Below are 27056 nucleotides of genomic sequence, written 5' to 3'. Positions count from 1 at the left end.
TTTGCTTTGGCAGTTGGGAAGTACATCTTTACTGTAAGAGTATATAGAGAGGGCAATATTTTCATGAAAGATTCCATTAAATCAAAGTGGAGTGACTCACAGTTCCTTGGGTGTTGGCCATGGTATGACCATGTGTAGCATTGCAGCCTTGTTGCATCACTCTCAGATTAGTCTCCTAATATCTCAGTTTTTATATGTTGCCAGTAGATGAGATGTTGCACTAGATACTTTCTGTGATTAAACAGTCACCCCCCCCCCCCCCCACACACACACTCCCTCCTTCTATGCATCCAGTCCAATGCAGAGCTGTAAGATTTCATCCTGCAGAACCCATGGAATGACAACTCAAAAATTTTTTTCTTCTACAGCTAGGAGGCTCATACTACCATTCATTGATAGCCTATATCAAAGCTATAGGAAAATTTACAATCTGTGTAAAAAATTTATCATTAATTGTTCTGTGACATCATTGCATACAGTGTGGACAATTTTTGCTGCATTAGTCAGGAAATGGTCTGTTGTGTGCTGTATTGTCACAGTAATCTGCAAGGCACACCCTTCCGTTGATTTAAAACCTTGTCATACTCCATGACAACATGCAGTGAAGTGTGGCTGTGTTAATATGCTTCCTAGTTGGCCAGAAATGCATTTCTAGGTGTACAAGTCAATGAAAGATCTAACAGTGTGCCAAAGCTTGCAAGACTCTATGCAAAAGATTTACTATCTGTCATCAGGTGAAAGCATAGTCTGCACAAGCTTGCTTTGTGCCCAGTAGCTGGCCGGAGTGGCCGTGCGAGTACTAGGCACTACAGTCTGGAACCGAGCGACCGCTACGGCCACAGATTCGAATCCTGCCTTGGCCATGGATGTGTGTGATGTCCTTAGGTTAGTTAGGTTTAATTGTTTCTAAGTTCTATGCGACTGATGACCTCAGAAGTTAAGTCGCATAGTGCTCAGAGCCATTTGAACCATATTTTTGTGACCATGTAAACAATGGCCGTTGACTTTTTCTTGGCTTAAAGTAATTTGCTTGAAATGATTATATCTCTATCATAGCCTAATAAGACTCATGGCAATGTTGATGTTCCAAAGTATGCAGTGACATGACTTATACACCTTCTTTGAAATAATTGTTGACAGTAAATGCCAGTAATTATTACTGGAAGCAGTTTCACTATATGAACATCGCTGTTGGATAAGCAGATGCCAGCAGCAAGTCGTAATACTCTTAGCTCACTTATTTGTTACATAGTTTAATTCTTAATTTCTTTGCATGTTTTTGGGTACTTGCATTGTTTAATTCATAAATTTCGGCGTATTATAGTATTTGAGAGTTGTAGCATCGCACTTTAGTACCTGAATAGTGTAAAATCGCGTAGTCTCCTTCCGCCGCCAAGCGGTGTGTCAGCAGTGTGCAAGTAGGAGCATTACTGCATTGACTAGGCAGTCTTGTATTTTAATAACCGTTCAAATTTTGTGTCGAATTGTTGTGCTTTCTGTAGATTAGTTCAGACGTTCTTTGCACAACAGTCTTTAGCATGGATAGGGACTGCATCTGCTGTGTTCGGATGCGGGCTGAGTTGGCATCCCTTAGCTCGCAGCTTCAGGCAGTGTTGGCTTCGGTCACACAGCTTGAGGCTGTTGCCAATGGGCATCACTGTGAGGGTCTGGATGGGGGTTTGTTGGGGACGGCCAGCTCATCCCACGCATCCCCCCATGGGACTATAGCTGTGGCTGCCCAGGATACTGCTCACATTGAGGCTGACCCCTCATTTGTGGTAGAGTGGGAGGTCATCTCGAGGTGTGGCAGGGTGCGAAAGACATTCCGGAGGGCTGAACAGAAGGCCTCTCCAGTTTGTCTGATGAACCGGTTTCAGGCTCTGTCTCCGGCTGATACTGATCTTTGGCCGGACATGGCTGCTTGTCCTGTTCCAGAGGTTGCCCCTCAGTCTGCACGATCCGGGTGGTTGCAGAGGGCGGGCTTACTGGTAGTTGGGAGCTTTAGTACCTGAATAGTGTAAAATCGCGTAGTCTCCTTCTGCCGTCTTCCTTTGGCTGCTTGTCCTGTTCCAGAGGTTGCCCCTCAGTCTGCAAGATCTGGGTGGTTGCAGAGGGCGGTTTTACTGGTAGTTGGGAGCTCCAACATCAGGCGCGTAGTGGGGCCCCTTAGGGACATGGCAGCAAGAGAGGGGAAGAAAACCAATGTGCATTCCGTGTGCATGCCAGGGGGAGTCATTCCAGATGTGGAAAGGGTCCTTCCGGATGCCATGAGGGGTACAGGGTGCACCCATCTGCAGGTGGTCGCTCATGTCGGCACCAATGATGTGTGTTGCTATGGATCAGAAGAAATTCTCTCTGGCTTCCAGCGGCTATCTGATTTAGTGAAGACAGCCAGTTTCGCTAGTGGGATGAAAGCAGAGCTCACCATCTGCAGCATCGTCAACAGGACTGACTGCGGACCTTTGGTACAGAGCCGAGTGGAGGGTCTGAATCAGAGACTGAGGCGATTCTGCGACTGTGTGGGCTGCATATTCCTCGACTTGCACCATAGGTTGGTGGGGTTTCGGGTTCCGCTGGATAGGTCAGGAGTCCACTACACGCAGCAGGTGACTACACTGGTAGCAGGGGTTGTATGGCGTGGACTGGGTGGATTTTTAGGTTAGATGGCCTCGGGCAAGTACAGAAAGGGCAACAGACTCAAAGGGTGCGGGACAAAGTCAGGATATGCGGGGTCCAAGCAGCAAACGGTATTGTAATTGTAAACTGTCGAAGCTGCATTGGTAAAGTACCGGAACTTCAAGTGCTGATAGAAAGCACCGAAGCTGAACTCGTTATAGGTACGGAAAGGTGGCTGAAGCCAGAGATAAATTCTGCCGAAATTTTTACAAAGGCACAGACAGTGTTTAGAAAGGATAGATTGCATGCAACCGGTGGTGGTGTGTTTGTCGCTGTTAGTAGTAGTTTATCCTGTAGTGAAGTCGAAGTGGATAGTTCCTGTGAATTATTATGGGTGGAGGTTACACTCAACAACCGAGCTAGGTTAATAATTGGCTCCTTTTACCGACCTCCCGACTCAGCAGCATTAGTGGCAGAACAACTGAGAGAAAATCTGGAATACATTTCACATAAATTTTCTTAGCATGTTATAGTCTTAGGTGGAGATCTCAATTTACCAGATATAGACTGGGACACTCAGATGTTTAGGACGGGTGATAAGGACAGAGCATCGAGTGACATTATACTGAGTGCACTATATGAAAATTACCTCGATCAATTAAACAGAGAACCGACCCGTGGAGATAACATCTTGGACCTACTGATAATGAACAGACCCGAACTTTTCGACTCTGTAAGTGCAGAACAGGGAATCAGTGATCATAAGGCCGTTGTAGCATCCCTGAATATGGAAGTAAATAGGAATATAAAAAAAGGAAGGAAGGCTTATCTATTTAGCAAGAGTAATAGAAGGCAGATTTCAGACTACCTAACTGATCAAAATGAAAATTTCTGTTCCAACACTGAAAATGTTGAGTGTTTATGGAAAAAGTTCAAGGCAATCATAAAATGCGTTTTAGACAGGTACGTGCAAGTAAAACTGTGAGGGGCAGGAAAAACCCACTGTGGTTCAACAACAAAGTTAGGAAACTACTGCGAAAGCAAAGAGAGCTCCACTGCAAGTTTAAACGCAGCCAACACCTCTCAGACAAACAGAAGCTAAACGATGTCAAAGTTAGCGTAAGGAGAGCTATGCGTGAAGTGTTCAGTGAATTCGAAAGTAAAATTCTATGTACTGATTTGACAGAAAATCCTGGAAAGTTCTGGTCTTACGTTAAATCAGTAAGTGGCTCGAAACAGCATATCCAGATACTCTGGGATGATGATGGCATTGAAACAGAGGATGACACGCGTAAAGCTGAAATACTTAACACCTTTTTCCAAAGCTGTTTCACAGAGGAAGACCGCACTGCAGTTCCTTCTCTAAATCCTCGCACAAATGAAAAAATGGCTGACATCGAAATAAGTGTCCAAGGAATAGTAAAGAAACTGGAATCACTCAACAGAGGAAAGTCCACTGGACCTGACGGGATACCAATTTGATTCTACACAGAGTACACAAAATGACTTGCCCCATTCTAACAGCCGTGTACCGCAAGTCTGTAGAGGAATGGAAGGTTCCAAATGATTGGAAAAGAGCACAGGTAGTCCCAGTCTTCAAGAAGGGTCATTGAGCAGATGCGCAGAACTATAGAGCTGTATCTCTGACGTCGATCTGTTGTAGAATTTTAGAACATGTTTTTTGCTCGCGTATCATGTCGTTTCTGGAAACCCAGAATCTACTCTGTAGGAATCAACATGGATTCCGGAAACAGTGATCGTGTGAGACCCAACTCGCTTTATTTGTTCATGAGACCCAGAAAATCTTAGATACAGGCTCCCAGGTAGATGCTATTTTCCTTGACTTCCATAAGGCATTCGATACACTTCCGCACTGTTGCCTGATAAACAAAGTAAGAGCCTACGGAATATCAGACCAGCTGTGTGGGTGGATTGAAAAGTTTTTAGCAAACAGAACACAGCATGTTGTTCTCAATGGAGAGACATCTACAGACATTGAAGTAACCTCTGGCGTGCCACAGGGGAGTGTTATGGGACCATTGCTTTTCACAATATATATAAATAACCTAGTAGATAGTGTAGGAAGTTCCATGCGGCTTTTCGCGGATGATGCTGTGGTATACCGAGTCGTTGCAGCATTAGAAAATTGTAACGAAATACAGGAAGATCTGCAGCAGGTAGGCACTTGGTGCAGGGAGTGGCAACTGACCCATAACATAGACAAATGTAATGTATTGTGAATACATGGAAAGAAGGATCCTTTATTGTATGATTATATGATAGCGGAACAAACATTGGTAGCAGTTACTTCTGTAAAATATCTGGAAGTATGAGTGCGGAACGATTTGAAGTGGAAGGATCATCTAAAATTAATTGTTGGTAAGGCGGGTACCACGTTGAGATTCATTGGGAGAGTCCTTAGAACATGTAGTCCTTCAACAAAGGAGGTGGCTTACAAAACACTCGTTCGACCTATACTTGAGTATTGCTCATCAGTGTGGGATCCGTACCAGATCGGGTTGACGGAGGAGATACAGAAGATCCAAAGAAGAGCGGCGAGTTTCGTCACAGGGTTATTTGGTAAGCGTGATAGCATTACAGAGATGTTTAACAAACTCAAGTGGCAGACTCTGCAAGAGAGGCGCTCTGCATCGCAGTGTAGCTTGCTGTTCAGGTTTCGAGAGGGTGCGTTTCTGGATGAGGTATTGAATATATTGCTTCCGCCTACTTATACCTCCCGAGGAGATCACGAACATAAAATTAGAGAGATTCGAGTGCGCACAGAGGCTTTCCAGCAGTCGTTCTTCCCGTGAACCATATGCGACTGGAACAGAAAAGGGAGGTAATGACAGTGGCACATAAAGTGCCCTTCGCCACACACCGTTGGGTGGCTCGCGGAGTATAAATGTAGATGTAGATAAAATAAAATACACATTGAGTTGAATTGCTTCTTGAATGGAGAACAAGTTTTCTAGACTCATACAATGATTCCCTTATCCCTTTCACTGCTACAGATGTGCTCTCTACATTCTGCGCTGAGCGTGGTTTTGTTTGTGGCTGTACAGCTTGCTAAATGCTGTTCGGAGACAGCATTCTATGGCTATAAATTACTTATCATCCAATTTTACAGAAACTATTCATTGAAAAAATTTTATTTTTGCACATGTTACAATATGATGTTTTCGCTTGATAAAGGACTGATTTTGTTTTCATTATTCATCATAGTTATTGTGCTGTATCAAATTAAGTAAAACACTGCATGAAATTTTAAAGAGTTTGCAGGGGTAAAAACTCATTCCATAAACTTTGCATGTGATTGATTTTAGCTCATACCTTCCAGTGTATGAAATGTAGATAAGATATCAGATTTTAAAAAAAGTTGAGAACAGAATACTATCTCATTTCATTATTGACTTGTTGATTTTTATATCCAACAGACGTTTGTGCATAGTGTTTCTGTGAAATACTTGTCATTCGATTTTACAAATACTGTTGTCTGAAAAAATTTAATTTTTGCACATCTTATGGTGTGATATCTTTGCTCGATAAAGGATTGAATGTCTTTTTGTTATTCATCATAGTCACTGTGCTGCATCAAATTAAGTAATACATTGAACAAAATTTTAGAGAGATTTCAGAGACAAAAACACATTGCATAAACTTTGTGTGTTCTTGATTTTAGCTCATATATTGTCGTATATTAAATGTATGTAAGATATCAGTTTTTTTATTTAAAATTGAGAGCAGAACAATATCTCGTTTGATTCTCAAGTTATTGATTTTTGTAACCAATTGACAGTCACATACGACATGCCCACTTCCATACATGTAGATCAGGAATTATATGGTCATAACAATCATCATATTTCATAAATATTTCAAGATATTGAAATGAGTTTTTTTTTGTAAATTATAGTGTTTAAAGAGATACATATGTTGTATAATAAATACTCAAATCTCTTTTATTCTCCGAGATATAAAATAACTCATCTGTAGCAGTGAGGCTGGTGGCTCAGGAAGTATACAGACATCAGTGGCAAGGTAGTATCAGCAGCATAACTCACATATACATGTCCACAGCAGCTGGGGAGCATTAGAACAGGACGTGTACACGTGTCCACCACAGCAAAAGCGTTAGCAAAATTCTAGAATAGTCAATAAGCAGGTAATATTTAATTTAAAATACTACTGTTTGTCCTCAGCAGTTATCTCTACCACTACACCATGCTGGATGATGCCCAGCTATGCAGTCCATCATCAATTGCTCCACTGGATTAAACAGCTTACCTCAAGTACCCACGAGCAAATAGTGATCTCTAAGAGTGCAGTAATTCATAATGAGAGATAACCTCCCTGATGGAATGATTTAATGGACTTCCTTGCTGAATCATAGATCTTTGATGGGATTCTGAGGTTGAAGAAATGATGTGTTTGTGTAAAGCACTTTTATGTTCCATCCAAACACCAACAGTCTCTGGATTTTGACAATTGTCACCCATTCCATACAACAGAGTGCATCTCATACTACCTTGGCACCCACAGGCATTGCATCTGCAGTTGAAGATCAGAATTGTCCAAATATGTTGGGAATGTTGTCATAGACTTTCCAGACAGAGAGTATTCTGACCGGTTACCATAACAACAGATATTACTCATAGATTGCTGATACTATTCTTATGCTCAGACCAACAAATCCTTTGCCACTGTCCAGTATTTCCACCACCATCCTTGAAGCACTCAATCACATCCTTTCCCAGGGCTAGGCTACTTATTATTGTGCGTGGATGTGAAGGGTGTCTATCCGTAAGCTCCCAAAGAAGTATTCTGTCATTTTTTCAAACTATGCAGTATGCTAGTCCATTCGTGTGCCATTCCTGATCTCTCAATCCTGTCCAATCAATGGACAGTGTCTTGAAAGGAGGATATAAGCTGAACATCAACAAAAGCAAAACAAGGATAATGGAATGTAGTCGAATTAAGTCAGGTGATGCTGAGGGAATTAGATTAGGAAATGAGACACTTAAAGTAGTAAAGGAGTTTTGCTATTTGGGAAGCAACATAACTGATGATGACTGAAGTAGAGAGGATATAAAATGTAGACTGGTGATAGCAAAAAAAGCATTTCTGAAGAAGAGAAATTTGTTAACATTGGGTATAGATTTAAGTGTCAGGAAGTCATTTCTCAAAGTATTTGTATGGAGTGTAGCCATGTATGGAAGTGAATCAACGATGATAAATAGCCAGACAAGAAGGGAATAGAAGATTTTGAAATGTCATGGTACAGAAGAATGCTGAAGATTAGATGGGTAGGTCACATAACTAATGAGGCGGTACAAAATAGAATTGAGAAGAAGAGGAATTTTGTGGCAAAACTTGACTAGAAGAAGCGATTGGTTGGCATGACATGTTCTGAGGCATCAAGGTATCACCAATTTAGTATTGACGGGCAGTGTGGAGGGTAAAAATGGTAGAGGGAGACCAAGAGATGAATACACTAAGCAGATTCAGAAGAATGTAGGTTGCGGTAGGTACTGGGAGATGAGGAAGCTTGCAGAGGATAGAGTAGCATGGAGAGCTGCATCAAACCAGTCTCAGGACTGAAGACCACAACAACAACAATAATAATGATGACGACTACAATGACGATGATGATGATGAACAATGATACTGCTATGACTTCCTAAGATGTTAATTTTAAATCACAAAATAATGATTACAGAATTAGGAAATGCATATCAAAGTAATTTTTAAAAGCCATAGGCTGATTCAAAGTAATTTCTCTTGGTAGTATTTTGTGTGCTGTTAACTTAAATCTGAAGTTAAAGGAACTGTGATCTTTTGGTATTTGATAATATTCTCACAGAAAACTATCACTATTTGTCATCTAGATAATGAGCCACATGAAGATTCAACAGCTGCAACAAACTCTGGAAGTTGCCCAGCAGCAGGAGATGCAGTTCAAGGCTCATTTTGAGGTTAGTATGTGTCTTCTGTTAACCTTTGTACTAGCGAGCAGAAATTTTTCTTCATTCTTCATTAAAAGCTGTACTCCAAATTCTGCAGGTCAAAAATCAAATAGTTTACAACTGCAGCCCTTGAGAGTTCCTCACAACCATATGTACCTTTGTGTGTTGTATTTCAGGTTCATTAAGTACGTGTTGCTGTACTAATATACAACAAAGGCAAATACTGCAGGACTGATGACCTCACCATTTAGTCCCATAACCTTCCTCCATCAATCAGTTAATCAATCAAAGGCAAATACTAACAGTGCACTCACTAATTTCTTTGCCAAATCAAGAATGATTGAAACCACTCCTTCCGTGTTTTGTGTAACTTATATAGTATGACAATTTCTCGCACAGTGGACTGGACCATTGTTCAGGTACGCAAGTCTGCAACTATGGTTTATCCATCACCACAGAGCTCTTCATACAGTATTTAGTTTGCCCTTATCATTAGTATGTTTAAGACTTCAACTTCACACTGATGTTTTGGTATTCAAGGAATTGAACATATACAGGGTGAGTCACTAACTATTGCCACCAAGAATAACTCCAAAAGTATGATGGGAGCAGAAAAGTTTGTGGGACAAAAGTTGCATGGGACAACGGGGACCATAATATGATGATCATTTTTTGTCGCTAGGGGGGTTGCTTCAGAGATATGAAGGGCAACTTTTTTTATGGGGTGCTGTAGTTGGGTACTTATTTTCTGATAGCAGCTATTGAGACAAATCTAGTGATGTGTAACAGTAAGGTCTTTGAAGGTCAGTGAAGGTCAAAAAGGTGGCTTGGATGTCCGTTTACAGAAGGTGTTTGAAGTGATGATCATTGGTATCAATGCAGTGCTGCAGTCTTCTTATCATGGATTGACTGGTATTCCTTATCACATCGGCACTTATTGAAGCACATGCTCTGACAGTTCTCTCTCGCATGTCTTCAGGTGTAGTTGGAACGTCTTTATAAACAATGTCTTTTACGAATCACCACACGAAAAATCCAGAAGTGTCAAGTCTGGTGAACGAGCCGGCCACGACACATCTCCTCCGCGCTCAGTGCAACAATTTGGAAATTGCCTGTGCAACTCATTTCTAGCCATCAGTGAAAAATTTGCGGGACATCCATCGTGTTGATTCAACATTCTGTTCCGTGTTCCTAAAGGCATTTCTTCCAATAACAGACCTAGTGTTTCTTGCAGGAATGTGGTGCACTTCCTACCATTAAGATTTCCTTTGATGAAGTAGGGGCCTATAATTCTATCCTCCAGAATCCTTTGCCATACATTCATTGACCACGGTTTTTGGTGTGTAACTTGCCGCAACCAATATGGATTTTCAGTTGCCCAATAATGCATATTATGCAAATTAACATTTCCGTGGTTTGAAACAATTACTAACAAAGAGATAGAGGGGCTGGCCAGTACTTACCTCAGCTCAGTACAGCCGATAGAAACACAAAAAACAACCGAAAATTTAAGTTCCTAGCTTTCGGAATAAATGTTCCTTCATCAGGGAGGAGAGAGGGGAAAGAAAGGGAAGAAGGGAAAGTGGATTTAGTTACTCACAACCCAGGTTATGAAGCAACAGGGAAAGGAAAACAGGGAGGGTAGCAAGGATGGAGGCATGGTTGTCAGAGGGAAGCCAAAGATATTCTACTGTAGGTACTGTGCCAGCTTCAAACCAAAGAGGATGCATACAGAAGTAAAGAGGTATATAGTATAAAGATGTAGGATGAAAAGATGCATGAATGGCTAAAGAGGAAGGGGAAAGAGGAGAAGACTGAAAAGTAAATGGGAGTGAGGTTGTTTAACGTAGGTTCAGTCCAGGGGGATGGCGGGATATAAGGACGTGCTGGAGTGCAAGTTCCCATCTCCGCAGTTCTGAGGGACTGGTGTTGGGTGGGAGAAGCCAAATGGCACATACGGTGTAGCAGGTTCCTAGGTCCCTAGAATTATGCTGGAGGGCATGCTCCGCTACTGGGTGTTGAACATCTCCTAGGCGGACAGTTCATCTGTGTCCGATCATGCGCTCAGCCAGTTTAGTTGTTGTCATACCAATGTAAAAGGCTGTGCAGTGCAGGCATGTCAGCTGATAAATGACATGTGTAGTTTCACACGTGGCCCTGCCTTGAATTGTGTATGTTTTAGCAGTAGCGGGGCTGGAGTAGGTGGTTGTGGGGGGATGCATGGGGCAGGTTTTGCAGCGGGGTCGGTTACAGGGGTAGGAACTGCTGGGTAGAGAAGGTAGTCTGGGAATATTGTAGGGTTTAACAAGGATGTTACAGAGGTTAGGGGGACGTCGAAAGGCAACTCTGGGTGGTGTGGGGAGAATTTTGTCAAGGGATGATCTCATTTCAGGGGTTGACTTGAGAAACTCATATCCCTGGCGGAGTAATTTATTGATGTATTCGAGGCCAGGATAATACTGGGTGACAAGGGGGATGCTTCTGTGTGGTCTGAGGGTAGGAATATTGTTGTTGGACGGGGAGGAATGTATTGCTTGGGAGATCTGTTTGTGGACAAGGTCTGCAGGATAGTTGCGGGAGAGGAAAGCACTGGTCAGGTTATTGGTGTAATTGTTGAGGGATTTGTCACTGGAGCAGATATGTTTGCTACGAATACCTAGGCTGTAGGGAAGGGAGTGTTTGATGTGGAATGGATGGCTGCTATCAACGTGAAGGTACTGTTGTTTGTTTGTGGGTTTGATATGGACAGAGGTGTGGATGTGAGCTTCAACAAGATGAAGGTCAACATCCAGGAAGGTGGCTTGGGTTTTGGAGAAGGACCAGGTGAAATTCAGATTCGAAAAGGAGTTGAGGCTATGGAGGAAATTAAAAAGTGTTTCTTCACAATGAGTCCAGACCACAAAGATGTCATCTATAAACCTATACCAGGCCAGGGGAAGCAGCTGTTGGGTCTTCAGGAAAGCCTCCTCCATGCGGCCCATGAAGAGGTTGGCATAGGACGGAGCCATCCTGGTTCCCATGGCAGTTCCCCTGATTTGTTTGTAGGTCTGGCCTTCAAAAGTGAAGTAATTATGGGTGAGGATGAAGTTGGTAAGTGTGATAAGGAACGAGGTTTTTGGAAGATCTTCGGGTGGGCGTTGGGAGAGGTAGTGCTCAAGGGCAGAGAGACCATGGGTGTGTGGGATGTTTGTGTAAAGGGATGTAGCATCTATGGTGACAAGAAAGGTTTTAGGTGGGAGAGGAGTGGGAATGGATTTGAGGCGTTCTAGGAAGTGGTTTATGTCCTTGATGTAGGATGGGAGTCTGCGGGTGGTAGTTTGGAGGTGTTGGTCTACCAGAGCTGAGATACATTCTGTTGGGGCTTTGAAGCCTGCTACAATGGGACGGCCAGGGTGGTTCTCTTTGTTTATTTTGGGTAATAGGTAGAAGGTAGGGGTATGTGGCTCAGGTGGAGTGAGTAAGTCTATGGAAGCCGTTGTGACGTCCTGTGAGGGACCTTGGATTTTTAGGGTTTTCTGCAGCTCAGTCTGGATGGAGGGAATGGTATCCTGGGTAACAGCTTTGTAGGTTGAGGTGTCTGAGAGTTGACGCAGGGCCGCGTGTGAAACTACACATGTCATTTATCAGCTGACATGCCTGCACTGCACAGCCTTTTACATTGGTATGACAACAACTAAACTGGCTGAGCGCATGAACGGACACAGACGAACTGTCTGCCTAGGAGATGTCCAATACCCAGTAGCGGAGCATGCCCTCCAGCATAATTCTAGGGACCTAGGAACCTGCTACACCATATGTGCCATTTGGCTTCTCCCACCCAACACCAGTCCCTCTGAACTGCGGAGATGGGAACTTGCACTCCAGCACGTCCTTATATCCCGCCATCCCCCTGGACTGAACCTACGTTAAACAACCTCACTCCCATTTACTTTTCAGTCTTCTCCTCTTTCCCCTTCCTCTTTAGCCATTCATGCATCTTTTCATCCTACATCTTTATACTATATACCTCTTTACTTCTGTATGCATCCTCTTTGGTTTGAAGCTGGCACAGTACCTACAGTAGAATATATTTGGCTTCCCTCTGACAACCATGCCTCCATCCTTGCTACCCTCCCTGTTTTCCTTTCCCTGTTGCTTCATAACCTGGGTTGTGAGTAACTAAATCCACTTTCCCTTCTTCCCTTTCTTTCCCCTCTCTCCTCCCTGATGAAGGAACATTTATTCCGAAAGCTAGGAACTTAAATTTTCGGTTGTTTTTTGTGTTTCTATCGGCTGTACTGAGCAGAGGTAAGTACTGGCCAGCCCCTCTATCTCTTTGTTAGTAATTGTTTCACATCTTTATATGAGATTTTCCATTGCCATGGTTTGTGAATTTAGCCTCGTCGGTAAATAAAATCAAATTAATAAATGTATCATCTCTCTGAATTCAAAGCGATGTATACAATCCATGCCAGTTAATTCTTGGTTGTTTGTTGTTGTGGTCTTCAGTCCTGAGACTGGTTTGATGCAGCTCTCCATGCTACTCTATCCTATGCAAGTTTCTTCATCTCCCAGTACCTAGTGCAGCCTACATCCTTCTGAATCTGCTTAGTGTATTCATCTCTTGGTCTCCCTCTACGTTTTTTACTCTCCATGCTGCCCTCCAATACTAATCCCTTGATGCCTCAGAACATGTCATGCCAACCAATCGCTTCTTCTAGTCAAGTTTTGTCACAAAATTCCTCTTCTTCTCAATTCTATTTTGTACCGCCTCATTAGTTATGTGATCTACCCATCTAATCTCCAGCATTCTTCTGTAGCATCATATTTCGAAAGCTTCTATTCTCATCTTGTCTAAACTATTTATGGTCGATGTTCACTTCCATACATGGCTACACTCCATACAAGTACTTTCATAAACGACTTCCTGACACTTAAATCAATACTCGATGTTAATCTAATACCCTGAGCATCGCCCGATTTAATTCGACTACATTCCATTATCCTCATTTTGCTTTTGTTGATGTTCATCTTATACCCTCCTTTCAAGACACTGTCCATTCCATTCAACTGCTCTTCCAAGTCCTTTGCTGTCTCTGACAGAATTACGTCGTCATCGGCGAACCTCAAAGATTTTATTTTTTCTCCATGGATTTTAATGCCTACTCTGAATTATTCTTTTGTTTCCTTTACTGCTTGCTCAATATACAGATTGAATAACATTGGGGAGAAGCTATAACCCTTGTCTCACTCCCTTCCCATCTACTGCTTCCTATTCATGTCCCTCAACTCTTATAACTGCCTTCTGGTTTCTGTACAAATTGTAAATAGCCTTTCGCTCCCTGTATTTTATCCCTGCCCCTTTCAGAATTTGAAAGAGAGTATTCCAGTCAACATTGTCAAAAGCTTTCTCTAAGTCTACAAATGCTAGAAACGTAGGTTTGCCTTTCCTTAATCTTTCTTCTAAGGTAAGTCGTAGGGTCAGTATTGCCTCGTGTTCCAACATTTCTACAGAATCCAAACTGATCTTCACTGAGGTCGGCTTCTATCAGTTTTTCCATTCGTCTAAAAAATTCGCATTACTATTTTGCAGCTGCGACTTACTAAACTGATAGTTTGGTAATTTTCACATCTCTCAACACCTGCTTTCTTTGGGATTGGAATTACTATATTCTTCTTGAAGTGTGAGGGAATTTCGCCTGCCTCATACATCTTGCTTACCAGATGGTAGAGTTTTGTCAGGACTGGCTCTCCCAAGGCTATCAGTAGTTCTAATGGAATGTTGTCTACTCCCGGGGCCTTGTTTCGACTTAGATCTTTCAGTGCTCTGTCGAACTCTTCACGCAGTATCATATGTCCCATTTCATCTTCATCTACATTCTCTCTCACTTCCATAATGTTGTCCTCAAGTACATCGCCCTTGCATAGAACCTCTATATATTCCTTACACCTTTCTGCTTTCCCTTCTTTGATTAGAACTGGGTTTCCATCTGAGCTCTTGATATTCGTGCAAGTGGTTGTCTTTTCTCCACAGGTCTCTTTAATTTTCCTGTGGGCAGTATCTATCTTACCCCTAGTGAGATATGCCTCTACATCCTTACATTTCTCCTCTAGCCAACCCGCACTTCCTGTCAATCTCATTTTTGAGACGTTTGTATTCCTTTTTGCCTGCTTCATTTATTGCATTTTTGTACTTTCTCCTTTCATCAATTAAATTCAATATATCTTCTGTTACCCAAGGATTTCTACTAGCCCTCGTCTTTTTACCTACTTGATCCTCTGCTGCCTTCACTACTTCATCCCTCAGAGCTACCCATTCTTCTTCTACTATGTTTCTTTCCCCCATTCCTGTCAATTGTCCCCTTATGCTCTCCTTGAAATTCTGTACAACCTCTGGTTCTTTCAGCTTGTCCAGATCCCATGTCCTTAAATTCCCACCTTTTTGCAGTTTCTTCATTTTTAATCTACTGTTCATAACCAATACATTGTGGTCAGAGTCCACATCTGCCCCTGGAAATGTCTTACAATTTAAAACCTGGTTCCTAAATCTCTGTCTTACCATTATATAATCTATCTGATACCTTTTAGTATCTCCAGGGTTCTTCCATGTATACAACCTTCTTTCATGATTCTTAAACCAAGTGTTAGGTATAATTAAGTTGTGCTTTGTGCAAAATTCTACCAGGCGGCATCCTCTTTCATTCTTAGCCCCAATCCATATTCACCTACTACGTTTCCTTTTCTCCCTTTTCCCACACTCAAATTCCAGTCACCCATGATTATTAAATTTTCATCTCCCTTCACTATCTAAATAATTTCTTTTATTTGATCACACATTTCTCTATTTCTTCATCATCTGCAGAGCTAGTTGGCATATAAACTTGTACTACTGTAGTAATGGGCTTTGTGTCTATCTCGGCCACAATAATGCGTTCACTATGCTGTTTGTAGTAGCTTACCCGCACTCATATTTTTTTATTCATTGTTAAACCTACTGCTGCATTACCCCTATTTGATTTTGTATTTATAACCCTGTATTCACCTGACCAAAGGTCTTGTTCCTCCTGCCAACGAACTTCACTAATTCCCACTATATCTAACTTTAACCTATCTATTTCCCTTTTTAAATTTTCTAACCTACCTGCCCAATTAAGGTATCTGACATTCCACGCTCCGATCCGTAGAATGCCAGTTTTCTTTCTCATGATAACGACGTCCTCCTGAGTAGTCCCCGCCCGGAGATCCGAATGGGGGACTATTTTACCTCCGGAATATTTTACCCAAGAGGACGCCATCATCATTTAATCATACAGTAAAGCTGCATGTCCTCGGAAAAAATTACGGCTGTAGTTTCCCCTTGCTTTCAGCCGTTCGCAGTCCCAGCACAGCAAGGCCGTTTTTGTTAGTGTTACAAGGCCAGATCAGTTAATCATCCAGTTTGTTGCCCGTGCCACTACTGAAAAGGCTGCTGCCCCTCGTCAGGGACCACAAGTTTGTCTGGCCTCTCAACTAATACCCCTCCATTGTGGTTGCACCTACGGTACGGCTCTCTGTATCGTTGAGACCATGCAAGGCTCCTCACCAAGGGCAAGGTCCATGGTTCATGGGTGGGGGGCGGGGTGGTGGTGTAGGGGGGGTGGGGGTGGAATTCTTGGTGGAGACAGATATGGTAAGGATGATATTTATGGCGATGGAGAACATTAACAATACTATTTTGGCTCAAGCCATATTCTCTTGCGATTTGACATGAACTGACACAAGGATCTTGAACTACAGTGGCAAGAGTACCAATTTCCAATTCCTTGTTAGTAACTTTCCTTTGTCAGATAAATGTCTGTTGCATTAAAGATCCAGTTGTTCTCAATTTATCATACATGTATTTAAATGTACGACATGTAGGGTGAGTACGTTGAGGATATCTTTCAACGTATATGTCCCTACTTTCACTGAATTGCGTTGTCATTCTCCATAAACGAGAAGCATACTGACTTGTTCTTTGTAGGAATACATCATCCACATGCACTTGATTCGACAATACCCTATTTACTCGAATCTAAGCCGCACCTGAAAAATGAGACTCGAAATAAAGGAAAAAAAAATTTTCCTGAATCTAAGCCACACCTGAAATTTGAGACTCGAAATTCAAGGGGAGAAAAGTTTTAGGCCGCACCTCCAAATAGAAACAAAGTTGGTCCATTGTAATATGAGACACAATTTAGGTCGAATGAATGATGATACAGCTACAGTAGTTTGGTTCAAGTCGGAAGCTTAGCATTTAAGCTTTACCACGCAACCATTGCTATGCGTATTTATGCGGGTACCCTTCCTTTTTCACGTGCTTCGTCTGGTTTGAATTGATTGCTTATTTTGCTTTGATCTGATAAGTGCCGTTTTCTTTGTTATAGGTGTCTGCGTCACTCTTAAGCTGAAAATGCATTACTGCACTGTGTCATGCATTGTTTGTCGCATTCTGATAGTGCGTGTTTACGGCCTGTCGCGGCTCGCGGCATGGCTTGCTTTTATGTGCGCTACCGCCGCGTACAGTTCTTTTTTTAAAAAAAAAGGAAGAAGAAGAAGAAGAAGAAGAAGAAGAAAGAGAGTAATCGCCTCATTAGCGAAACAATGGCAAGAGACTGCTATTTGTTGTTACTTACACTGCTGCTTTCTTTGATAATGATCAACAAGAATCAAATAATAGACTACGTATGATAGAACATGTTCTGAACGAGAGTTAGGCGAAAATTTTTCTCCATTTTAAAATCTTTGCGGGCGCTTCTTTATTACATCAAATTCTGCACAGAAATTAGAGTCATCTTAGATTTAAAAATCTAGTCACTTGCCGTGCTTCATTTCTGACTGTATCACTATTAGGCATAAGAATAATACGAATATAAACATGACACGATACGTATATTGCGTTTGCTGTTGTCTCACTCTAGTTTCGTAGTTTATTAGGCAGACAGGGTTTAAATGAGATAGCAGCAAACACGAAGGAATACATGGCAAAATGTTTATATTCGTATTATTCTTATGGTGAAGAGAATACTGTATGTGATTCAAATTTCATCAGGTTCCTATTAGCAACCATCTCTTCTCACAGATAGGAAAAAATTCAGAATGTAGAGTTGGCCATATTGAAAACATCCCAAACAGTCTTGCCAGTCAGATTTTCGTAGTACACTGAAATTGTGCTACATTCGAAGATGAACAATACGGAATTTGTATTTACTTCGTTGGATAATGTATGAAAATGCAGTGGTCAAAACTCGTGGTGGAGAAAAAAAGCTTGTCTTCCGCTTTTTTTTTCATTTATTTACTGACGCAGAGGTTGTGGCGCCAGTATTTATCTTTGTGCCTACAAAGCATGCCTGCGTAGCGCTACATATATTCGACAGCAGAAGTTAGTTGTGGCGGCACGTACCAACATTTTTCAGAACTTCCGCTTGCTTTGCACTCGATTCTAAACCGCAGGCAGTTTTTTGGATTATGAAAACCAGAAAAAAAGTGCGGCTTAGATTCGAGTAAATACGGTACTAGTCTTACCATTCCTATTAGTGTTGCAAGGCGGAACTATCGAATGGTGTTTACATGTCAGTGGCACATTAGATGGATACGCCGTATTCAGCGAATATTTACTATTTGCACAACATACGAGAGAGAATACCACTCAATCCATGATAAGAAGATTGCAGCACTGCATTGATACCAGTGGTCATCACTTACAACACCACCTGGAAATGAGCGTTGCCCCTGCAGCTACTGAAAAGGCTGCTGCCCCTCTTCAGGGACCACACATTTGTCTGGCCTCTCAACTAATACCCCTCTGTTGTGGTTGCACCTAAGGTACGGCTATCTGTATCCCAATGTCATATAATGGCCCTGTTGTCTCATGCAGCATTTGTCTCACTAACTTTTCAGCTGATATCATACATTCGGAGTTGTTCTAGGTGTCAATAGTTAGTGACTCAACCTGTAGAATTAAATAATTCAAGTATAATGAGAATATATACAGAATATGTTCTAAACTCATACTGAAATTACAGATGGAGGCACTACTGAAAATTCAGAGTATATGTTAATAACAAAAAACTTATTAAAAATCAAAATAATATAATTGGATAGATAAATAATTTACTCACCAAGTGGTGGCAGGAGATGACTTACATGAAAGTTAAGGAAATATGCAAGCTGTTGGAGCCAGTGGTTCCTTCTTCTGAGAGAAGGATTGAAGTGGAAGGAAAAGGACTGGCAAGGTTTAAGAAATGAGGAGAATTGGGAAAACATCAGCCAGAACTCTGGATCAGGGAAGACTTACCGGATGGGATGAGAAGGAAAGACTGACTGTTGGGGACTGAACCAAATGGAAACCGCATCTGGTGCAGTCTCCAGTAATCACTCTTTCCTTCTCATCCTGTCCATTAAGTCTCCCCTGATGTGGAGTGTTGGGCAGCTTATCTGTAACCCTACCCATTTCTTAAACTTCACCAATCCTTTGCCTTGATCCCTTTTTTTGTAAACCATCGTTGCCAGTTTCATAAAGACCTTGCCACTACTGCTGTGGAGGCCAAGTTGCCACTGTAGTTATGGTTGGCCGAGTTTGTGAGTTCTTGAAATGGCTTCTGGTGCAGTACACTACTAAGACAATTTCTTCCTGCTGTTGTTAAATAGCTGTGCCCAAGAGCCAGTTAAAAGGTCACACAAATGAGTTAAAAAGTTTTACTTATCTTTGTGACCTGTTGAATAATGGTGTCTGCAACACTGCATGTAATATAACACAAAAAGCCCTCAGTGGCAAATAATCATAGATAAACTTCACAGTACATAGCAAATGCAATTACAACAACACTCTGTTCACTTCTAAGAGTTCACTAAATGATGTTCCCTGTCTAAGTCAGCCATGGACAATGATCTATAACCAAGTGGCTGAGAGCTGCTCTTCTCTCTTCCAAGTAGGCTTCTGTCCATTGTCGTCCGGTCATCGACAGATTGTACTCGGCTGGCAATTGGCCGAGTCGAAGTTGGTACATTCATCCTCAGTGCCACCCATTGTGCTGGTGGAACTCGCGTATATGGCAAGTCTCTATGACACTGGCACCAGCTCGCATCTTTGCGCCTGTGATGTTTTTGCCCTGGTTGTGTCTTGTTTGGACAACACAGCATCTTTTCCGTCCCCACCAACCCTTCTGCCAGTTCCCCTCCAACCCTTCTACCAGGAGGAGGATCACTGGCTCTGAAAGTTTGCACATTCCCTTAACTTTTATATGTATTTTCTCTTGCCGCCACATGGTGAGTTGATTTTTTGCCCATCTACTTGATTGTTTTCATTGTTTCATTAAAGAGCAACTGCTACTTATTTCACACTTCTGGATGTATGTGTGAGGCTGCTCTTGTAGTCTATTACTTTGTTGTTGTTTTTTGTGAACAGCTCTGGTGTGAGATGATAAAAAAGTAATGGGAACTTTTGTTTTTGTTAAAGAATCTCTATTTATTCATTATTACCATCAGTTTGGTCCCATTCAAAGTAGTCCCCCTCAGATATATACTAGATTTGTGCCAGCACTTTTTCCAGTCTTGGAAACACTTCTGGAACTCATTTTTCATTGTGGTGTTCAGCACCTTCCGCAATCCTGTTTTTATCTCATCAGTGGTGGCAAAATGATGTCCTTTCAGAGTTATCTTCAGCTTCAGGAATAGAAAGAAGTATCGGCAGGTGACCATATCTGGTGAACACAGTTGAGGCAACATAACAGTTTTATTTTTTACCAAAACATCATGGACGAGCATTGAGGTGTGAGCTGGAATGTTATCATGATGCAGTTTCCTTCAGTTGTTTTGTCACAATTCTGGTTGTTTTCTTCTTTTTCTAACTTCCAAATAGTACTCCATATTGACCATAAGGCAGGAACTCATGGTGCACTATTCCCATGTTTTTGGTCTTGGCTCTTGAGGCAGTTTCCATTGGGCAATTGGTTTCAATGTTGTACCTATATACCAATGTTTTGTCACTTTTTATAACCTTCTTTAGAAGGTCTGGATCATTGTTAACCTCGTTCAGCAATCCTGAACGATGTCTACACAATATCATTTTTGATCAAAATTCAAGAATTTTAAAACAGACTTTTCTGCTACAGTTTTCATGCCCAAAACATCCGAAAACATGCCAACATCATCAGCAACATCTCTGATGGTGATTTATTGATTCTCCAGAACCATTTTTATTACTTCTTCCATATTGTTGTCAGAGACTGATGTGCTAGGGTGTCCAGGGAAGTTCGTCTTCAACGTCTTCTCGACCTTCTTCCAAAGATTTATACCACTCATAAACTATTGTATTACTCGTAGTAGATTTGCCAAAGGCCACAGTCAACATTTTGAATGTGATGCTGAACTTTATTCTATTTTCGAGCAAAATTTAATGAAAATTCTTTGATCCACCTTTATCAAAAATAAAAATTCACTGAGCACTCGAAACCACATATAAGTATTTCAACAGAAAAACACTAAACTAAATATTCAAAACAACTGAAAATGCAAACATACACGAGGAACATGTGTACCAACAAGAAATTGAAAATTACATATATAAAGCCTGCAAAATTCAAAAATTCCCATTACTTTTTGATCATACCTTGTAATTCAGAGTGTGACTGGAAGAGTTCAGCACAGCTTAACTACCACTGATTCTTCCAGCTAATGTCAGCAATTAAATTCTTAACTACTGTATTTCGTACAGCTGTGGATTGTCAACATTGTCTGTTCTCTCAGAGATGCATGTAAATAAACATATCAAAGGTACGGAAATGCACAAGCTGTCAGAGTCAGTGGCTCCTTCTGGCCCAAGGACTGAAGGGAAAAGAAGAGGGGCAAAGGAAAAGGACTGGAGAGGTTTAGGAAATGGGGAAATTTTGAGAAAAGTAACCTAGAACCTGGTTCATGGGAGACATACTGGATGGGATGAGATGGAAAGACTGATTGTTGGTGCCTGCACTGGATGAGACTTGAAAACCAGAGAGCTTAAACCTGGAAGGTAGGGTAAAAGCAAGAGTGAGATTACTGGGGAAAAAAAATAAAAAAATCGTGAAAGAGTCAGTAAGAGTGGAAAATGTAAATGCATTATACATGTTAAACAGGTAGGAATATGGAGGAAGAGGAAGGGGGGTTGCCCCCCCCCCCTGCCATCACCCCAATTTCTTTAATGTCCTGGTCAGGCCATGTGCTCCTTTCACACCCGTTTTCCTATCCTATGACTCCACCCCTTGACTGCCCCTGCTGTAAGACTTGCCTCATCCACTCTTCCACCCGCGCATATACCAGCCTTGTAATGGCAAAACATATGCCAACAAAGTGAGAGCCACTTGTGAAATGACATGTGCAGTGTACTAAGTGGTATGTAAACATCATTCAGCATGTGGTTTAACACCAAGCTATCAGTTAAGATGAATGGGCATAGACTGAGGGTGTATTCTGGCTACATACAGTATCCAGTTGCAGAGCATGCTTACAAAATGATAGTCATCATCTCATTGCCTATTTCACCACACATACTATCTGGATTCCCCCTCCTGACACCAGTTTCTCAGAGTTCTGCACATGGGAACTGACGTTAGAACATGTGCTTGATTCTCATCACCCATCTGGCTTAAATTTACATTAATTTCTGTGGTCTCCATTACTGTTCCTTTTCTGTACTCCCTTTTATATTTCTGTATCTTTTATTTTACAGCCTGTCTATTTCCCCCTTGCCTGTCTACCATGTACTGTGCACCTAGCTTTACACTCTTGTGTGATGTTTTTCCAGTAATGCCTGTCTTGTTTGTTACCCTATCTTCCACCTTTAAGTTCTCAGGTTTTCACATAAGCAATTCACAGTTGTATAGCCAGTTTTGACCAGGTAGTGGTCATCTTCAGACTGAAACACGAATCTTGTCTCTCATAGTTCCTTTGGGAATTTTGCTCACTTAGCTAGCCTTATTAATTCTATTTAGAATTTTTGTGAGACGCTGTGCTGAAACATCCAGGCTATATTTCTTCATTTCACCTGATTTACATTCATTCTCATGTTTTTTTCACATTGACAACTCTTACAATCTCAACTGTATGATGCAACAAACAGAACCTTCCTGAAAAATTCATAGGTTAAGAAACTTGCAAGAGGACCAGTAGGTACTACACAGAGGAAAGGAGGTAAAAACTAAGCAGAAAATAAATAGCTATTGAAAAACAAGAAAGAAAGTGCAGAACAGACAAAAATTAATGTATTGGAATTCTTTATGTGCTCTGTAAATGACAAAAATCAGTAGCTGCTGATTGAAGAAAAATATGCAGGTCAATTTATATTTTGCTCCATCTTCTTGTAACAAATGCAGAACATTATATTGTTACCCTCCACTTACCTCCTGAATTTAGAGACTTATTTACGCAAACATCTGAATATTATGCAATATACAGTTTGAAATTACAGTCAGTATATATTCAAACGGTGGAAAGTCCAGGATGGAATGTAACAATATTATAAAAAGGAAAGTTGCTGCTCACCATACAGTGGAAATGCTGAGTCACAGATAGGCACTACAAAAAGACTGTCACAAATAAAGCTTTCGGTCAGTAAGGCCTTCATCACAAATAGACCACACACACACATTTTAAATGCAGCTGTTATAACCTTTAATCACAATAATTGCGTGGATATTCAACACTCTCTCTTAGGAACAATAACTGATCACATGATTACAACTCAGTCTCTCGTATTCGACTGCCGTGCCATGACATGCGGCCAGCGCCATTCATAGCTAGGTTGCGCTCCCGCGCTCAGCCGATTTGCGGAGCGCCTCTATCGCCATTTGCACGTACTGTCGTGGCGGCACTGTTAAATGTCGTGGCACTATCACAACACTTTGCCCCCCTTGAAAAAAAAAAAAAAACAAAAAACACTCACTTCCTTGGAGACATGGACAGCGCGGAGACATCCATGGCCTCTTGTGAGGCCCCGAGGATATCCCGCGGAGAGACACGAGAGTATGGTCGAAAATGTCCAGGACGGAAGCTCGTGCATGGAACGTGCCTCCTGGATGAGATGATGGGTGAAAACTCCGGAGCAGCATCCATAGGTGTCATGGACCTGCGAGTGTGCTCCAGCGAGATGGGTCCCAGAGAGGGCGGTGTCGCGACTGGGGCCGGTTCCGGCATACTCGGAAGCGGCAGCGACGTCTGCTGCATCAACACGGACGGTAGATCGGCAGCAGCGACAGGACTGGCTTCTCGGGCTGGTGGAGGCGAAGGATGGGGCGGTGGCACCGGCGTGGCCACCACTCGTGGGTGCATCTGGTCGTAATGGCGAACAACCGTGCCGTCGCCCGTACAGATTTCACAAAGCCGGCGGCCGCGAAGAGCCTTGACCACACCTGGAATCCATTTAGGGCGAGATCCATACCCTCGTGCCCACACTTCGGCGCCCACCGAGTATTTTCCCGCACTAGGGGACACAGCACAAGGCCTGGCAGGGTGAAGCAGGTGCAGTAGAGTGTGTGGTTGGCGGCCATGCAAGAGTTCGGCAGGGCCTGCGATCACCCAGAGGCGTGAAGCGATAAGAACTCAGAAATTGCAGCAGAGCGTCATCTGTGGAAAAATCACTAAGGAATTTTTTCATCTGGCATTTGAAAGTGCGGACAAGGCACTCGACCTCCCCATTCGATTGCGGATGGAAGGGAGGTGCTGTAACATGATGAATCCCTTGTCCAGTACAAAAAACACGGAAGGCCTGCGAAGAGAACTGAGGGTCACTGTCCGTGACGATCGTGGATGGAAGACCTTCTAGCGCAAAGATTTTGGACAAAGCCAGTGTCGTCGCCGCAGTGGTGGGTGACGGACATCTAACAACAAACGGAAACTTTGATAAGGCGTCAATCAACAGTAGCCAATAAGTACCGAGGAAGGGGCCGGCAAAGTCGGCGTGCACCCGTTCCCATGGCTGAGCTGGATCAGGCCACAGAGAGGGCATTGTACGAGGTGCCGTCAGTTGTTGAGCACACTGGCCACAAGCAGCAACCATATGGGCGATGTCCGAATCAATACCGGGCCAATAAACGTGCCTGCGGGCCAGGGACTTAGTCCGAGAAATACCCCAATGGCCTTCGTGCAACAGTTTGAGAACATCTTTGCGAAGAGAGGCTGGCACTACGACCCGTGGAGATGCGCCATCCGTGGCCAGAAGAACAACACCATCACGAACAGACAGACGAAGGCACAAGGCATGGTAGTTGCGAAGGGGATCCGATGCCCGGCCCTTGGTCCTGTCCGGCCAACCCCGTTGAACAAAACCGATCACCCGACGCAGGACCAGGTCCCGCGCAGTAGCCGACGCAACCTGCGAACCTGTAAGTGGAAAGCCCTCGACCGCACGACGTTCTTCCTCATCAATGTGGAAACAGAGGAGTTCATAATGATCGAAACCAGGGTCGGGGCCCATCGGCAATCGCGACAATGCGTCAGCGTTGGCGTGCTGGGCCGTGGGGCGTGAATCTCATAATGAAAACGAGACAAGTATAAGGCCCAACGTTGCAGGCGGTGAGCTGCCTAATCCGGAAGCGGCGCCGATTGGCTGAACAGGGAGAACAGCAGTTTGTGGTCGGTGATGAGGTGAAACTTAGAACCATACAAAAAAACGCTGAATTTTTTTAGAGCATAAATGATAGCGAGCGCGTCCTTTTCGATTTGAGAGTAACGCCGTTACGCCTCATTGAGGGTCTTGGAAGCATAGGCGATGGGTCGTTCCGACCCATCCTCATACCAATGGGCGAGAACAGCCCCTAGACCATACTGTGACGCATCAGTCTCCAGAACCAAGTGCTGACCCGGACGGAATGTGGCAAGACAAGGCGCCGACTGCAAATGAGCCTTCAGGCGGACAAAAGCCTGCTCACACCCGTCGGACCAACAGAAGGGGACGTTTTTGCGTAACAGCTGATGCAGAGGATAAGCTACTGCCGCTGCGGATGGAATGAATTTGTGATAATAAGCAATCTTGCCTAGAAACGCCTGAAGTTCTTTGACCGTAGACGGCCGGGGTAGAGCGTTAATGGCCGCAATGTGCTGACGTAGAGGACGTATACCCTCACGGGACAAGTGGAAACCGAGATACTCAATGGAGGGTTGGAAGAACTGTGACTTGTCCAGATTGCACCTCAACCCAGCCGAATGCAAAACCCGAAACAGTGAACGCAAATTACGAAGGTGCTCCTCAGTGGAGGCCCCCGTGACAACAATGTCATCCAGATAGTTTATGCAGCCGGGAACGGAAGCTGTGAGCTGTTCCAAAAACCGCTGAAAAATGGCTGGTGCGCTAGCGACGCCAAATGGTAACTGCTGGTACTGATACAACCCACAAAGAGTGTTCATAACGAGAAATTCCTTGGAAGTAGCGTCCAACGGCAACTGATGGTACGCCTCCAATAAGTCAAGTTTGGAAAAGAACTGGCCCCCAGCGAGCTTGGTAAACAACTCCTCAGGACAGGGTAGAGGATAAGTGTCAATGAGGCTCTGAGCGTTGACAGTGGCTTTAAAGTCACCACACAATCGCAGACTCCCGTTTGGTTTAGAAACCACCACGATCGGCGATGCCCATTCGCTGGAGGTAACCAGAAGGAGAATCCCTGAAGCTGTTAACCTGTCTAGCTCAGCCTTGACAGGTGCACGCAACGCCACCGGAATAGGGCGTGCCCGGAAAAACTTAGGGCGAGCCGTAGGTTTAAGAGTAATGTGGGCTTCAAAATCCTTGGCACAACCCAGACCAGCAGAGAACACGGACGAAAATTCAGAACACAATCCATCCAGCTGTTGATACGGAATATCCTCAGATATGAGGTGCACATCATCATCAATTGACAACCCGAACAACTGGAAAGCATCATAACCGAACAGGTTTTCAGTGCCCGCATGATCCACCATGTAAAACATGAGGGGCCGAACAACAGACTTGTAGGCAGTGGAAGCATCAAACTGGCCCATGATAGGAATTTTCTGTTTATTATAAGTCCTCAGATTTCGCGTAACTGGAGACAAAGGAGGGGAGCCCAACGCCAAATACGTGTGAGAATTAATGAGAGTTACTGCAGAGCCAGTGTCCACTTGCATGCGGATGTCTTTATCCAGAACACGAACAGTAACAAACAACTTATTTGTTTGAGAAAGCACACAGTGAACATCCATGTCCGACGCCTCGTCCTCGTCGACAGGAACTTTAGGGGACTGACACACAGAAGCAATGTGGCCTTTTTTTCCTACATGAATTACACGTGACCCAACGTTTTGGACACGCTGCCCTGTCGTGCTGTATGAAACAACTGGGGCAAGAAGGAAGTGCGGAACAAACCGGCTTCTGTGGTTGCTGGTATCGCTGCGAGCGTTGCGGCCCAACGCGACATTGTTGACGCGAGTGAACCGCCGCCACATCGTCGTTCTCCTGTGAAACAGGCAAATTGCCCGTGTCGAGAGTTGACT

The 27056-nt window shown here is 43.1% G+C and overlaps 1 protein-coding gene across 8 annotated transcripts in view; it reads left to right on the top strand.

Annotated features, from left to right (window-relative positions):
• Positions 1-27056, top strand: part of LOC126281595 (mediator of RNA polymerase II transcription subunit 25) — a 175332-nt gene that overhangs the window by 130637 nt on the left and 17639 nt on the right. For all 8 annotated transcript variants that reach the window (XM_049980681.1, XM_049980688.1, XM_049980685.1 and 5 more), the window contains one exon: positions 8505-8591. In XM_049980681.1, coding sequence (XP_049836638.1) covers positions 8505-8591 — 87 coding nt within the window. The remainder of the gene's footprint in view (positions 1-8504; positions 8592-27056) is intronic.

This window comes from Schistocerca gregaria, chromosome 7 (genome assembly GCF_023897955.1).
Source record: "Schistocerca gregaria isolate iqSchGreg1 chromosome 7, iqSchGreg1.2, whole genome shotgun sequence".
NCBI lineage: Eukaryota > Metazoa > Arthropoda > Insecta > Orthoptera > Acrididae > Schistocerca > Schistocerca gregaria.
Note: the sequence above shows the minus strand (reverse complement) of the source record. Positions and strands in the feature narration are given on the sequence as shown.